The sequence below is a fragment of the Halyomorpha halys genome, unplaced genomic scaffold, assembly GCF_000696795.3.
Source record: "Halyomorpha halys isolate HHAL.00 unplaced genomic scaffold, Hhal_1.1 Scaffold332.1, whole genome shotgun sequence".
NCBI lineage: Eukaryota > Metazoa > Arthropoda > Insecta > Hemiptera > Pentatomidae > Halyomorpha > Halyomorpha halys.
In genome coordinates, this window is record NW_027108633.1 from 1,763,865 (window position 1) to 1,778,435 (window position 14,571).

Below are 14,571 nucleotides of genomic sequence, written 5' to 3' on the forward strand. Positions count from 1 at the left end.
GACAATACAAATTAAAACCTAATCATTGATAAGTATAAAATAAACTTTAAAATACTAATGATTATCCCTATTAAAAACTATTTTCAAATCTTAGATGTATTCATCCAACATGTGCTGGATGTATTATCATGCTAAACATAATGAAGCATGAACAGCCATCTAGACTCTTTAAATAACTATAAAACATGTTTAATTTTATTGATCAGTTGCATTATTATTAACAACAGGATGACATTTATTTCTTTTTTAAACAACTTTTTTTGTTTAAATAGAAAAAAAAATATCTTGTTTGAGAATTACATGTTTTTAGAAAAACTTAATTTTCCTAAAGATGTTACCAAACTTTTTATCATCAATTTTTTTATATTTCTAAAATTATAAAATAAAAGGAAATTTCCCTTTTAATGACCAGAGTTAAAATGCTTGAAAACACATATTAAATGGTTAATAATTTGATTTTATTTCTAACAGTAATACTTCTTTAACAAGATTTTCTCCAAGCAGACAAGTTATACAAATAATATTGTTTATGAAAATCAGAACAAAAACATGTTTTTTCCTTGAATAGTGGTGCAAAAAATGGCAAAAAAAATTTTGTTTTATTTTATTTTAACATAGATGTGTTCCAAAGATATCAACACGGATTTCTTTCTTTACTGTGGTCCTACTATAAACTGTTCCAATACTTGTAGGAAAAAAGTAACCACAGTCTGCAGTACAATCTAGAGAATACATAAAATACAAAATAAAATCTTTCTTTTTTATTTTGTCAGATGTGTGTCAACATTCAAGCAAAACAGCAATATTTCCATTATACAGATGAATTATTTTCTCAAAATAGTTCATGATTTTTTATAATATATTGTTTTTTCAATTAATGAGGCAAGAGTCACAATATTGGATCAGTTCATAATTAAATGGAGTCACATTACAAAAGAATTATTGTTTGATTTTTAAATGTTGACTGCTTTAAATAAAAATTCAAATTTTCCTTCAATAATTAAGCTGGAATATAGTCGCTATTTCCAAGTCTCAATTAATGAATATTTCAGTAGATAAAACTAAATGTAAGTTTTATACAGCAGATTTAGTTTTATTAAAACACATTAATTTCTGTTTCTGACTCAGATCAATTACAAAACCTAGATCTTTTGTCTGTTTGGTAGTAGGAAACTATATGAACAAACTATATTAATACTAACAGTTATTGTGTAATGCTAAGATTAAATTATGAACAAACAATTCTATCTATTACCTTAAGTATTCTACATTTCTTCCCATTAATAATATGAAAATATAAATCTTAATTCTTAGATACATACTAAGGTTAGATGTTAGAATAATAAATCTATTAGTATTCAGATGTTATTTTTGGTAGCACTTTTTTTTTGTAGGATGGATATGTTTATTTTTAAGATATGTCTATTTTTGTAAGAGTAAATAATGTAAGGGAAGCGAGAGCTGTAAGTTCTGAAAATGTAGATGTAAGTCAGTTAATTAGAATTTTTTGTATTATTTTCAAGTTTATAGCTATGTATATGCCTTTCCTAATGATCACAGATAAGATCTTGTCCCACAATTAAATTCATTAAAAATGTATTTTTTTTTCAACCTATCAAGCAATTTTTTTTTATACAGCGTTCTATAACTTTTCTTCATTTTGGGCTAAATATATTTCCAAAACTTTTTCGCTTTTCTAAAAAAGTATATACATTTATAGTAGGTATAATTAATTTAGACATAGAAGTTTTCTGTTTAACTAGAGATTCCAGTAGTTACACGTACATTGAAACGTCGGCCCTTCCAGTCCAGCAGACTCTTGGTCTGAGTGAAGCCTAAGGTTTCACATTTGGTTCAATCATAAATACAATACTTTCACGTTTGAATTATAAATTTTTAATTTTGTATTAAAACATTAAAACTAACTACATAAATTAAAGGTTAAAATTCCTTTTTGAGAAGTAAAATCTAATAAATTTTTGAAGACGTTTTGTTATTCTAAAAAAAAGTTCATCCATGAAGTTCATCAAGAGCTTGATGATGATTATGAGGTAATTAAAAAAATATATTGTTTAATTTGTTGAACTTATTCTTGTTCAAAAATTTATTTTTATTTTTACAATCACACAATCCTTTGTAAAACAACTTTTGTACTAGTTCAGTCCAATTATAAATGCTGAAATATATGTAAAAAAAACAAAAAACTTTAGACTATGAAATAAGGTGTTCTGTTGTCTTAATAAGGATATCAATAGTACATTACTGACAATTAAGATAACTTATATATTAATTGTTTACAATTAAATTCAAAATAAATAAAATCAGATTTCAACAATTTACAATAACAGTGGACCCACTTAAGCTTAAAATATGGATATGAAACAGGTAATATCTGTTCTCAATCTCAAGATCAGTCAGCATGTCTTTTTTTTTTTTTCGTTTTATTTACAATGTTGAAGGAATAATATTAAATACACACGATTACCAAAGTGGTGGAAGTCTATAATAGACATCACAAAATAAGATGGGTGGCCATTTATACCATAGTAACGCCTAGAATAGTTAATTGTGCTTCGTTTATATTCTACTCAGTTGTTAGGGATAAAACATCAAATTGACCATTTTTTATCAAACTAAAATTATAAATTTGTGGTTTTTCTAATGTTTATAAATTTTCATTGTTATTAAATTTATAATATTTTTGTCCTGATTCAAAAATTTAGAGCTAAAATTCTACAACGTTAACCAATTACACATTAAGTATATTTATAGGTATTATTAGGTTAGTTTTATTTTCTTCTCTATTTTTCATTTCTTACAAATTATATATTTCATTAGCGTACAATTACATAAATATATTGTTATTTATGGAGTACATTATTAATTAACAAAAATGCATTAAATAGAAAGATTTAATAGAAGAAATATTGTAAATATTATTGTTGAATATCTTGGAAATTTTTAATTTAATTGCTACTAATGACCCGCTTGGCTAGATGCAGATTGCAATAAAATAAAAAATTTCTTAATCAGGTTTAGGACATGTTATATTTCGATTCAACTTTTTTTAAAGTTTTATTTTTATTACAAACAAACTATTATTACAATTAATTGGCTTAAGCAAACTTTATTTTACCAGGACTAACAGAGAAATTACAAATAAAGAATTTTCTAACTTCTTATCAGTAAATGTTGGGATAGTTGTGAGCAACACTGCAACATTTCAGACCCCCTATTTCATGATCTCTACTTTAATCAGGCTTTGAATCCTTCATGAACTATGCTGTTTTTGGAGTTAGTATCATCTTTTATAACAAGTTGATTTCATGACAATTTTTCTCATATTTATTTTTTTTTCATGGGTAATTACTTAGTTCCTTCACCAGGTTATAAAAAAGTCCACTGTAGCAACTTTTGTTAACGACCTACTATTGTGTTCTATTTTAACTTTGATAGAATAAAAGAATCAAATGAACATTACAGTACATTAGTACAGAACAATTAAATGTTACATTAAAAGAAAAGAAAACAATCCAATAAGGTTGTATTTTAAATGTAAATTTCAACTTTTTTTACCCTCCAAATTTTATAATTTTGAAAATATTCTATAAAAAAAAAAAAAAAAGCAAAATTTCTCCACAGTTATCATTAAAGAAATAAATATTTAATACTATTTGTAAAAATTTTTTTGTTTAGTCGTCATTTGATACATTTAATATTCTAGCAATCATTAACCGCATGGAAAAAGTTAAATTATCAGGAAAAATAATGTATATATATATACCTATATAGTTTGAAAGAAATTTTTGTTTTTCAACACAAACTGAAAATTCCTTCTTTTTAAACATTCTGAGATATTTCAATGGTTTAAATATAATTAACCGGGATAACTTACTAAACCTTGTTATATTTCATTCCAGATTTTAAATTAAATACCCTTAAGATAATACATCCGGCATTCGTATGTATAATTAAAAATATTTAAAAAAATGTTTTATTTATTAATGTTTCAGATTACTGAAGCAGTAACATTAAACAGGTAATTCATTTGTGCTCCAAACATAATAAAAGTCATAAATATATAGGTGATATTTTTTTTCTCATTAAAGTAAACAAATCAGTAACACATGTAAATATCCTATAATATATAATTTAATAAATGTTTTGCCATTTATACATGACAAAAAATAAATAATTTGTATCAGATTCTATCTAGGATAGCTTAGTTGAATAAAACTTATTTCTACAAAATGTGATCTAATTCATAAAAATGTCAACTGCAAATGCAACACTATTCCTAAAATAATTTTAACTTATTATTTAACAAAAAAATATTTACAATAAACTTATGAATAAATAAACATAATAAAAAGGAAATTAACATTTGATTCTGCAAATACTAACAATTGCTGACATGGTTTAAAAAAAAAATTATAACAATGAAATATATATCCTTAACAGGATAAAATACTAATTATACTAATAAATAGCACATCCTTGTAAATTTATGTTGAATTATCACTGAAAATCAGCAGATCATAAATTGATAAATGCAATACAGAAATTATTTTGTAATCTAAATATTGACTTCATAAAAAGTTGTAAGCTTTATTATTAGTGATAAAGAATTTTTAAAAATGTAATGAAATGATTAAAACCAATATGTAGAAGAAATAAATTATTTGAATCAGCAAGGCTTACACCTCTTTATGAATAATTTATTACAGTTATTTGAATAATTTATTATCTAGTAACACAATAGATAGTTTAGCTGGACAAATGCATTAATTGAATGAATTGCTGGAAGTATAAATACAACTAATATTTGCAGCTGAAAAATTATAGCAAATTACCCACATGAACGTTTTCATCATTGTATTACAATAAAATAGAGTAATTTATGGGAGGCTTCATAAAACCTAATTCTCATATAACACTGTCAAACTTGTTTGAACTACCTTTCAGGCTAAATTCTATAGATCACAGACTCGACGATCGGTTGATGCCGATGCTAAGCCCTTGGCGAAGGGCTATGCGGAATGGTTTCGTTGATTGAGGATAGGAGAGGCAAAATGCAGAATTTCATCCCACATATTCTCAAAATGGGCACTTGAAATCTAAAATTGTTTTAATTGGTAATGTAATTAAGAATATAGTCCTTATAACACTATTCACTCAGTGTAGCTTTCTCTATCCTTTCATTTAATTCTGGATTCCGCCAGTCTTTTGATAAATCATCTAAGTGATTATCAAAATCTATCAAGTCATTAAATGCTCTTTTCTGAAGAAGTGTTGACACAGCATCCAAACAGTTTTCTTCCAAAATAACACTAAAAAAAGAGAAAATATATATTAATTTTACAGTATATGATAGTAGATGTACTAATCTGAACAATAGAATTTAGTAATTATTTATAAATAGAGCTTCAATAAATGCCTATAATAGGTTTTTGCAACTATTGCATAATCTTTCTTCAAAACATTCACTAAACAGTGGGCTAACATGAATTTAAAAAAAAATAGAGTTTGTATCCTTCCCGCAGAAGGAATGGATATACATAATGTTTATCCAACATTCTTTACCTCAAATGGAAAATACAATGATAGTGAAATGGAGCTTGAACATAAATATATATATATATATAGGAAAATGAGCCATTATCTATAAATGACCTTCCCCGCCTCTCCAATATCACATCCATTGACTAACCATAAAAAAAAAAAACTTCAAAAGGACTTAAATCAGATAAGTAACTAGGCAGTAGATGATAACATGTGGTGAAGACAATGACTATTTGTTAAATCTTTTGTTCTCACTCTTCTCGTACTCTAAGACTCTGAAACCCACCAATCAATGCTTTTAACATTATTAAAAGGGAAAAATAATTCTAATTTATGCCCAGAACAGTTTATATTATTAATAAAAGACTGCATATTAAAGTGCAATTAAAAAAAAAAAGGAAAAGCTTCACAATAACAGAATATTATCTAATCAATTTCATTAAAAAATAAAACTTTACAAAATGATATACACGATCAATTTACAAAAAGTAACTTATCACAGTTAGCATTAAATTGACTAAAAATGTATTGGATAAAATTAGGAACATCAAACATCCATATCGTAAAATTAAAAAAAAAACTGCATATCATCTTAATGAAGTTTCATATTTTAATGTCATTAAAAGTATTTGTAGCAGGTAGACTAGGTCAGAAAGATTTGGACCTGTCTTTGCAAAATCCTATGAGGACAACTGACAAGAGGATTTTATTTCTCCTAATAACAACCTTTATTATAAAAGTTTAAGAACATTCTGTAATGGCAACAAATATGACTGATGACGAAGACATCCTTTATTTAATTCAAAAATAAATACTAATAACAATTATAATAGAGCAATTATTTATCTTTTCTTTTAACAATAAAAACATGGGCTAAATAAATTGTTCACCATCATAACATTTAATAACAAAAATAATTACTTGGAAGTATCTACTGGTTTCCACTTCCCTTCAACCATTTGCATGACCTTAATTGCTGGTTCATCCATGATGAGAGTTAATCTTCTGTTATCAACCTACAACAAATATTATGTGACTGATTAGTATAAAATATATACTAACCTCAATTACTATCATCATATCAAGGAAATAATATTCTGAACTACACATACATCATACATAAAAATAAATCATATTATAATTACCACAACTAAACATGCTTGATTAAAGGATTCTGCAATTTTATCTGCTATTCTTGTAGCTGGTTTTTCAATGCTGCAAATGAAATTTTAAAAAAAATTGCATTAATTTACTAATGTTACTAAAAATCCAACTAATAGATTCCATAAAATTAATATTAAAACAAGAATAAATGTTTTTATATTTTTTAAATTATGCATTTGGTAAGTAATAGGTTTAACCTCAAAAAATCAAGAAAGAATAAGCTGAGATAACGAATGTGATATGTTAATAGTTATTTAACAATTAAAAAATAAAAACTTAAAAGTAAATGAGGAAAAATATCAGCCAAAGATTTTGGGTACTAAATAACAAGCTGCATATTTACAAAAATAAAAAACAAACTAAAGCCCTTTCTCCAAATTACTCTGTATACCTTCCCTGTTAAGAGATACACTTTATATAAATGTCTTTTTTCCTCTGTCTGTAACTTGACACTCTGATCCAGATCATTCATTTTGAATCTTATCATGGGATCAAATATAAATGCTTTCTTTTCAGTCTACAAACCATGCAGAGCCTTCTGTATCTATCCAATGCACTTCTTGGAAACATGTATAATTTTTCTTCTTAAGCAGTTTATCTAAGTTTTCTTTAAATTATTGTATTGATGAGTGGACTAAGAGCACGTTATTAAGACATTTTCCTAATACATGAATCCTTTGGGCCACTTGTTAGATTTAAAATGGTGAATACCTATTCTCTGCATTCGCATAGGCTCCAATCGTCAAATGATTGCTCTCTTAGAGACTGCATAACTTTCTTTACAGGGAATTATACATCTATAATATTTGCATCAATGAATAATAAATCAAATTTCGCCAGAAACAGGGCATCCATCACTTACATTGACCAATTTATGGGATGTAGACCAGTGCTGAAGAGGAGCTTCCCACTGACATCTTGAATGACCCAGGCCCCTGTATCATGTAACGTATCCACTTTATAATGTAACACAAAATTTTAAATTTCAAACTTACCACTGCATCAATATGAATATTTACAAGTTACAACTTTTACTCCAACAAATCACAGAATAAAACAATTTTGACAGTAACTTAAGGTCTACAGAGGTTTGGAATAAAAGGTTAAAATTCAAATAGTAAAATAAAATACAGTAATACGTCATTTACAAACCTCATGTCATCTAAAGTTTCATTAGCAGTATAGTAACCTGCAATTGTAAAACCCTTGGATGCACCAACAGTGTCAACCTAAATGCAGAACATTTTTAATGAACTGATAACAAAACTTAAACTATATTTACCACAAATTGATACTAAATGATTACAAAATTACCTGTGTCAATGCAACCTCTGCCATAGGTGATAAGTGAAGGCATATGTGGAATAAAGGCACGACGTCTGTTATTGTCAAACCTTTGTTTTTTTTAGAGTCTTTTAACTTCGAGGTTTCTGCTAGTAATAATCCATTAACAGAACAATGGGGATATTTAGCAGCATGTAACACTAATTTACAATAAGCACGGGGTGTAAGCCGAATGTCAGCCATGACTGGTTAATTAACCTGAGTTCGTTATTGCTTAACTGTTTTACACAGGATATTCTGAGCAATCGTTAACACTAAGTAAGATATTAATCAAAGTTTTTAATTGCAATCTAATAGTAATTAATAACATTTTAAAATATATTCTTTGTGATTTTAATTATAATACCTTACTCTTATTTTGATTCACCAGGCACTGAATCATTTTAAAATTTTAGTAGCTTCAATCATAACATTTTGACATGTATTTTACTTTGGTTAATTTCAATATTTGAAGTATGTGTTCATCCTTGAAAGTCATAAAGATATGTCCTTCCGAATCAGAATTGAGCGAAATTGTTACTAATATTAAATGTTCAGAGAAAGGCTGCACGTCTGTCTTTCCTAATACTTCTACTTTAGAAATGCACTTAATTAAAACTCATTCTAAACATAGCGATTTTTTGAGTAAAAAGAATAGTAATTGTACTATCCGTTACTTCTGTCCAGTGAAACAGTGTAAATATGAAATGGATGAGGATAGATCAGATGATCAATTGAGGTGGTTTACTCAGAGGAAATATTTAAAGCAGGCAAGTGCATTGAAATGAAAACTTCCCTTAGTTACCAAATGGCCCATTATAATTTGTATTTAATCAAGCAGTATCAGGTCATTAATAATCACAGTACATACTGTTTATCAAATAGATGAATTAGATAGCTGTGCCTAGGTTTGTTTTATTTCATTTTTTTGCCCAAATGGTCTAATGGTGTTGGCTTTTAATGTTATATTATGTTTTCATAAGGTAGTGGAGGGAAATGTTCTATCCAATGCACCAATATGATTAGTATATCTACGATTAATATGAAAAAGTTTTTATCTTGTATTCATTCAGCATTGTTATTGTTAAGGATGGGTAAAAGTTCATAAGCACTTCTCCAATATTATGGATGAAAGTAACTCACCAATACACAATTTTCTAGTATGGTGGTTTATAACCTATGCTATTATTACTTTGATTTGATCACAGCTATCGACTTCCTCTTCCTCTAGATATGTTCCTGTAATTTTTCTTAGGGTAACCCTATACACCCTGATCTAAAATCTTTCTTTGATTGTTGCAGTCCTTTCAAAGTAACTGTATTTCATTTTGCCAATATTGTTTAGCTTTGATGCCACAAACCACCTTTATTCAACTTCTTGCATTCCTTAAGCTTATACCACATTCGGGCTCCAAAGCTCTAAGAGTTTACTTAGAACCATTTCTGGCCAACCTTTCACCTTATTTGTTGCCATTTATGTCTTAGTTGTGATGCGGTCAACTCTTAAGTCTTTTTTAAATACTGCATTGCAGCCTTCATCATCTCTTGATTGTGATAGAGTTGTTGAGTGTCCTTGGCTGTCTGTTTAGATTGTTATATCTCTACAAGTCAGCCCTTATAATAAAAACTGGTTTGAATTAAATAGTGGGATATATTTGCCCAAAGAAAATAGATTTTCTGTCTAATGGTATGTCTTTATGCGAGTTGCCAGCTCTTGAACCTTATAGCGATCCATATAGCAGTTAATACCATTGTTTGGTTTAAGCTCCCTTGTCCTGTTTTTTTAATATTATACTTAGTATCTTTATACTTCTGTTTTAGGAATCAAAGTGCATGGATAGGTCATTATCTTCCTCACTCCTTTTATTTATTTTTCGATGTCCCTCCAGCATCAGGGCTTTGAATTTAATATCTTGTTTAATGAACCTATTAATATAAATAAGTTAGTGCCTTTAGTACTTCAAAAATGATTTCAACAATCTTGTTTTATTTATATAACTGATAAACAAAAATATATTAAATAAAATTTGTGATATTATATGACATTGTAGGGCTTTTTTGCAGCATTATCTGCAAGTACACAAAGAACGAAAATTCAAGTGTCCGAATTGTGCCAAGAGTTATCTTACTGAAAAAGACTTGAATTATCACTCTAATAATGAATGTGGCATTAAGTTCACCTGCTTATCATGTAGTGCTATGTACAATAACCAAATAGCACTTGCAGCTCATTGCAAGAGAAAGAATCATCTTAAATTGGCTCCACTGAAAAATACCAAACAAAAGTAAGTTTAAGTTGAATAATATTTCTAAACTTCTTTTATTTTATTTTTTATTCCAATTTTATTTGCACTAGTTTTTTTTACTACATGACTATTAAAGAAAATAGTGCCTTTTTCTTATTTGTACCCCTAAAAGCCATATCAGCAGAAACAAGTTTTTTCGCTATATATGATCATAAAAAAAACTGTGTACTTTTATGTTTATCAAATAAGTTTAGTTATTACAAATTAAATTTGCTTGTCTGAAAAGAATTATCATTGTAGAATGTTGATGTGTTTACTGTTTCTCACTCAGCATTTATGAGTGGGATATCTATAAAATATTGTCTAATGTCTCCAGGGTGCTTTTAAGAAATAAGGCTGTCCATACATTCTGATCGAAGTGGTCGTGCTATTGAATGAAATGCTAGAAAGTCTATTTGATATAAAATATCATGCAATGTTTCTCAAGAACTGCCATCAAGGCGAGAATCTTTTTATGCCTTGTTTAGATTGGTATAATTTAGATACACAGTTGATTCAGTTAGTATTAAATATATTTTACAATTATAGACCGTGCTTTAAAATCACTGGGCTAGTTCTCTCTGCTTATATCAGGTAATATCATGATAATATCCTGGGATATGTATCATTCAGAAAAATATACAAGAGTCTAATTTTTTACCTGCATTTTACATTAAGAAAACAAAAATTTTCATAAATAGGGAACTAATTCGCACATAACATTGTCATTTAACTGTATTCTGAAAGAATTTGATTTTCGAAACCTTAATATGAAATTTTGATTTTTCTTTCAACCAGAAAGAAATGACCAGAAGATACCTTTGGAAAAAATAATTATTAGGATTTTATTATACTAGGAAGGCCGTTTCTTACCTTCATTGTTGATTTTTTTAATACATATTGTGAAATATTTTGATATTATGAGCTACAATCTCTCAAGGAGATCAAACACCAAAAATAATTAAAAGGAACCAACTGCCTTCCTTATCTTACCTTGAAAAAATTTACTAATAGCATTATTTGAAATAAATTACTTAGCTACATTGTAATATTAGCTAAAACTAGGAGCTAGCATTGCATTGAATCATTCAAAAACCAACTGTTGGCAAATGGTCTTAAACATTAGGATTTTCTTTAAAATATTATTTTTCTTAGTAGTTTTACTAACTATAGTTTTTATTTTGAACTTATTTTATTTTTCTTCTTATTATATTTGTTATGACTGGTAATCAAAATATTCCCTTGCTGAGTACTACATTCTACAGGGTGCATCTTTTTCTTATATGTTTATTTTTTTATTTCCAGCCCTAAAAATCCTAAAAACAGGCAACAAATAAAGTTAATATCTTCATTAAAGAGAGAGTGTCCAATTCTTCCTAAGCCAGTCAATAATCCGATCGAAAACATTGCAGCTGCAGCTTTAAGTGAGCTTTCCTGGAAGATAGTGGTGCGAGGGATAGACAAAGAAGTCCAAACTGTCAGCAGCAGGAGGAGGACACCAATACGATCATTGAAGAAGCGCGACTCACAAGAAACTCAAACCGGTGAAAAGAAAGCTAAAATATCTAAAGAAACTCAAACAACTGGGTCATACAAAAACCGTTCACAAGGGAACAAACTCGGCATCCAGACTCAAACATTCCATGACCTTTTTCCAGAACTGAGCCAGTCCCCACAAAACCCATTAGATGATGTTATACTCCCTCAGTTCTACACTTCCAGCACTCAAACTGCTGAGGAAACCTTATTCGACATGAAGAAAGATCTCGATTTAGATATTTTCAATGACCAGCAGAGTCTTAAAAGTTACAGTGATCAAATTGTACGCCTTATTGAAAGCTCAATGCTGGAATCTAAATATTGTAGTATTGAAACTCAAACTGAACTGGAACTAGGTGAAACTTTTATCGAACCTATTCTTTCTAACACTGAAACACAAACAATACAGAATGCTATCGATGAGTATAGTCACAATTATACTCAAACGTGTGATGATATATTTCTGAGTGACTTTGTTGAATTTTCAGACATAGAAACTCAAACAGGTTGGGCAAATCTTAATGTAGAATCAGGTCTTGTTTCAGCTGAGACTCAGACATCTGTGTGAAATATTTTATTTCAACATTTTTTTGTACATTTATCAAAATACTGTTATTGATGGTACTTTGTGTACTATTCATGGTATTATAAGAGCCAGTGAGAATGAAAGTGGCACAAGTTCCTTTAATTCTCTCTGGGTCATGTTTTATTTAAAAATAAAGTGTATATATGTATTTATTTTTGTAATAAATTAAAAAATCTTTTAATTTATTTTTCTATCTATACCTTTCCGTCTATTTATTTGCAAATATTAAGTTATATCTATGAGAAAAAAATAGATGTAAGTATTAACAAGTTAATAGTGGTTGGTCTTCCACTATTTTCTTATTCTATCACAAATGTTCCACAGCCACAAAAATGTTGGGAACCTCAGTATTAGCCTGAGTGAGATAAAAATTTGTTTTCAGGGTAAAATTCTACTCCATTTGGCCAGAATCAAATCTGTGGCACTGCCTTGGCGCAACCCCTATATGCTTGGATATAATGGCCATACAGTAGAACCTTATCCTTATCAAGATTTTATTGTCAGGGATCAAAATTGATAAAACTAATTAAAATTTAAACATAAATTGTTTTTGCAGTATAATTAATTCACTCTTTTTGTTCACAAAAAAGTGTTTTATGAAGTGAAAATCCTCAAGAACTAAGATTGGTAACTCATTTTTTTCAATGTTATTGTTCATATGATATGCATAGCAAATTGTAGGTGAGTACTGAACTCCTTCAACAAAAATCAGTGGGATTATTTGTTTTAATTTTTAACATAAACTTGTATCTCTTTTTGGACTTCACCAGTCCTCCTAAATATTACTAGTAGATTAATGATAAAATTATTCTACTATTTTTATTTTTGAGATGAATATTAAAATGTTGCATACGATTTCAAAATACTTATCTAATTTATACATAAATCCATAAAGGTAACAAAGATGAAGGTAAAGAAAGATATGATAGTTGCTAAATAAATTAGAAATAGTGGTAAATTTTATTTAATATTACAGTATTTTACATTGTTGCAGTGTCGTGATGTTAAATGTATTTTAAGTCATATTAATAAAAATACTTTAAAAGTGGGACTTAATTTAATATCACGATATTTTACTTACAACCTATCTTAAATTAAAGTGTAGTTTTTGGTAAATGTTACAGTAAAATCAACAATGAGCGTATACTAAGTTAAACAAAATAAAAATTAGTTTGAGTTAAAATTGGAAGCTTAGTCATATCCTAGGTACAACCAACAAGATAGAACTTAAAGTGCCATTGAACTAAACTAATGCTATTTAAAATTTCATTTACAAAATAGTTAATTTAAGTTAAGACAATTTTTTTTATAATGAATTCACATCAATATAACCTAAACAACTCACAATAATAATAACTTAACACAGCCAAGGGCATTACAAGCGGGATAAAAAATTTCTAATTCTAGAACAAAAGAACAATCACATATTAAAATTTTTAAATTACTTTTATGGATACTTCAGAACACTTCCTTAATTATTGATTAAGTATATAACGCAATACTTATGTTAAATGAAATGTTACATTCTAAAACCAGCCGAGTCCATTTTAAATTTTTAATTTATTTAACAGCTTTGATTTTACAAGCAACTTAAGAACCCTTCTAGAGTCTGTGTACCAGTTTGAATGGAAAAGTATGCTTCGTCCACAACTTTTGTCCTATCAAAGAAAAATATTTTCAACTCAATAATAATGGATTTCTGTGATTGAGTTACTATAAAAATCTGCTGAGAATACTTAGAAAATAAACACACATCCAAAGTTTGCTTTATCATTACTAATACTGGTTCAAATTAGAATTATTTTTTTCTTTTCTAGATAATTTAATTACCTTTCATATTGTCACAAATATCATTTACCGAAATTTAAATTAAATTGAGATTTTAATTAGACAATATAGCAGCCCATAGTTATGTAGAACGGCTTTGATTTCCTCTTGAGAGTAATAACCGCCTCAAATTCTGTTCACAAGGTTCTCCCTCAACTTATTTGTCTTAACTAAATTATCATAAAATAATAGGGTTATTAAAAAGCAGTGAAATCACATGTTATTTAACTGCTTTAAAAAAATTCTTTATTGTATTAAAACTGTTAAACTACAACATGAACAGTG

The 14,571-nt window shown here is 27.9% G+C and overlaps 2 protein-coding genes across 2 annotated transcripts; one reads left to right on the forward strand and one right to left on the reverse strand.

Moving 5' to 3' along the window:
- Nucleotides 1-2,640: 2,640 nt before the first annotated feature.
- Nucleotides 2,641-8,275, reverse strand: EMC8-9 (ER membrane protein complex subunit 8/9). The gene is made up of 5 exons (XM_014421674.3): nt 8,041-8,275; nt 7,879-7,955; nt 6,708-6,777; nt 6,484-6,578; nt 2,641-5,330 (listed from the first exon to the last, which is right to left on the reverse strand). Exons 1-5 carry the CDS (start codon nt 8,251-8,253, stop codon nt 5,168-5,170), a joined length of 618 nt encoding a protein of 205 aa, XP_014277160.1. The 5' UTR covers nt 8,254-8,275; the 3' UTR covers nt 2,641-5,167.
- A 176-nt stretch (nt 8,276-8,451) lies between these two features.
- Asciz (ASCIZ zinc finger protein) lies at nt 8,452-12,640 on the forward strand. Its single transcript, XM_014421673.3, has 3 exons — nt 8,452-8,819; nt 10,114-10,334; nt 11,640-12,640. Exons 1-3 carry the CDS (start codon nt 8,526-8,528, stop codon nt 12,439-12,441), a joined length of 1,317 nt encoding a protein of 438 aa, XP_014277159.1. The 5' UTR covers nt 8,452-8,525; the 3' UTR covers nt 12,442-12,640.
- Nucleotides 12,641-14,571: the final 1,931 nt, after the last annotated feature.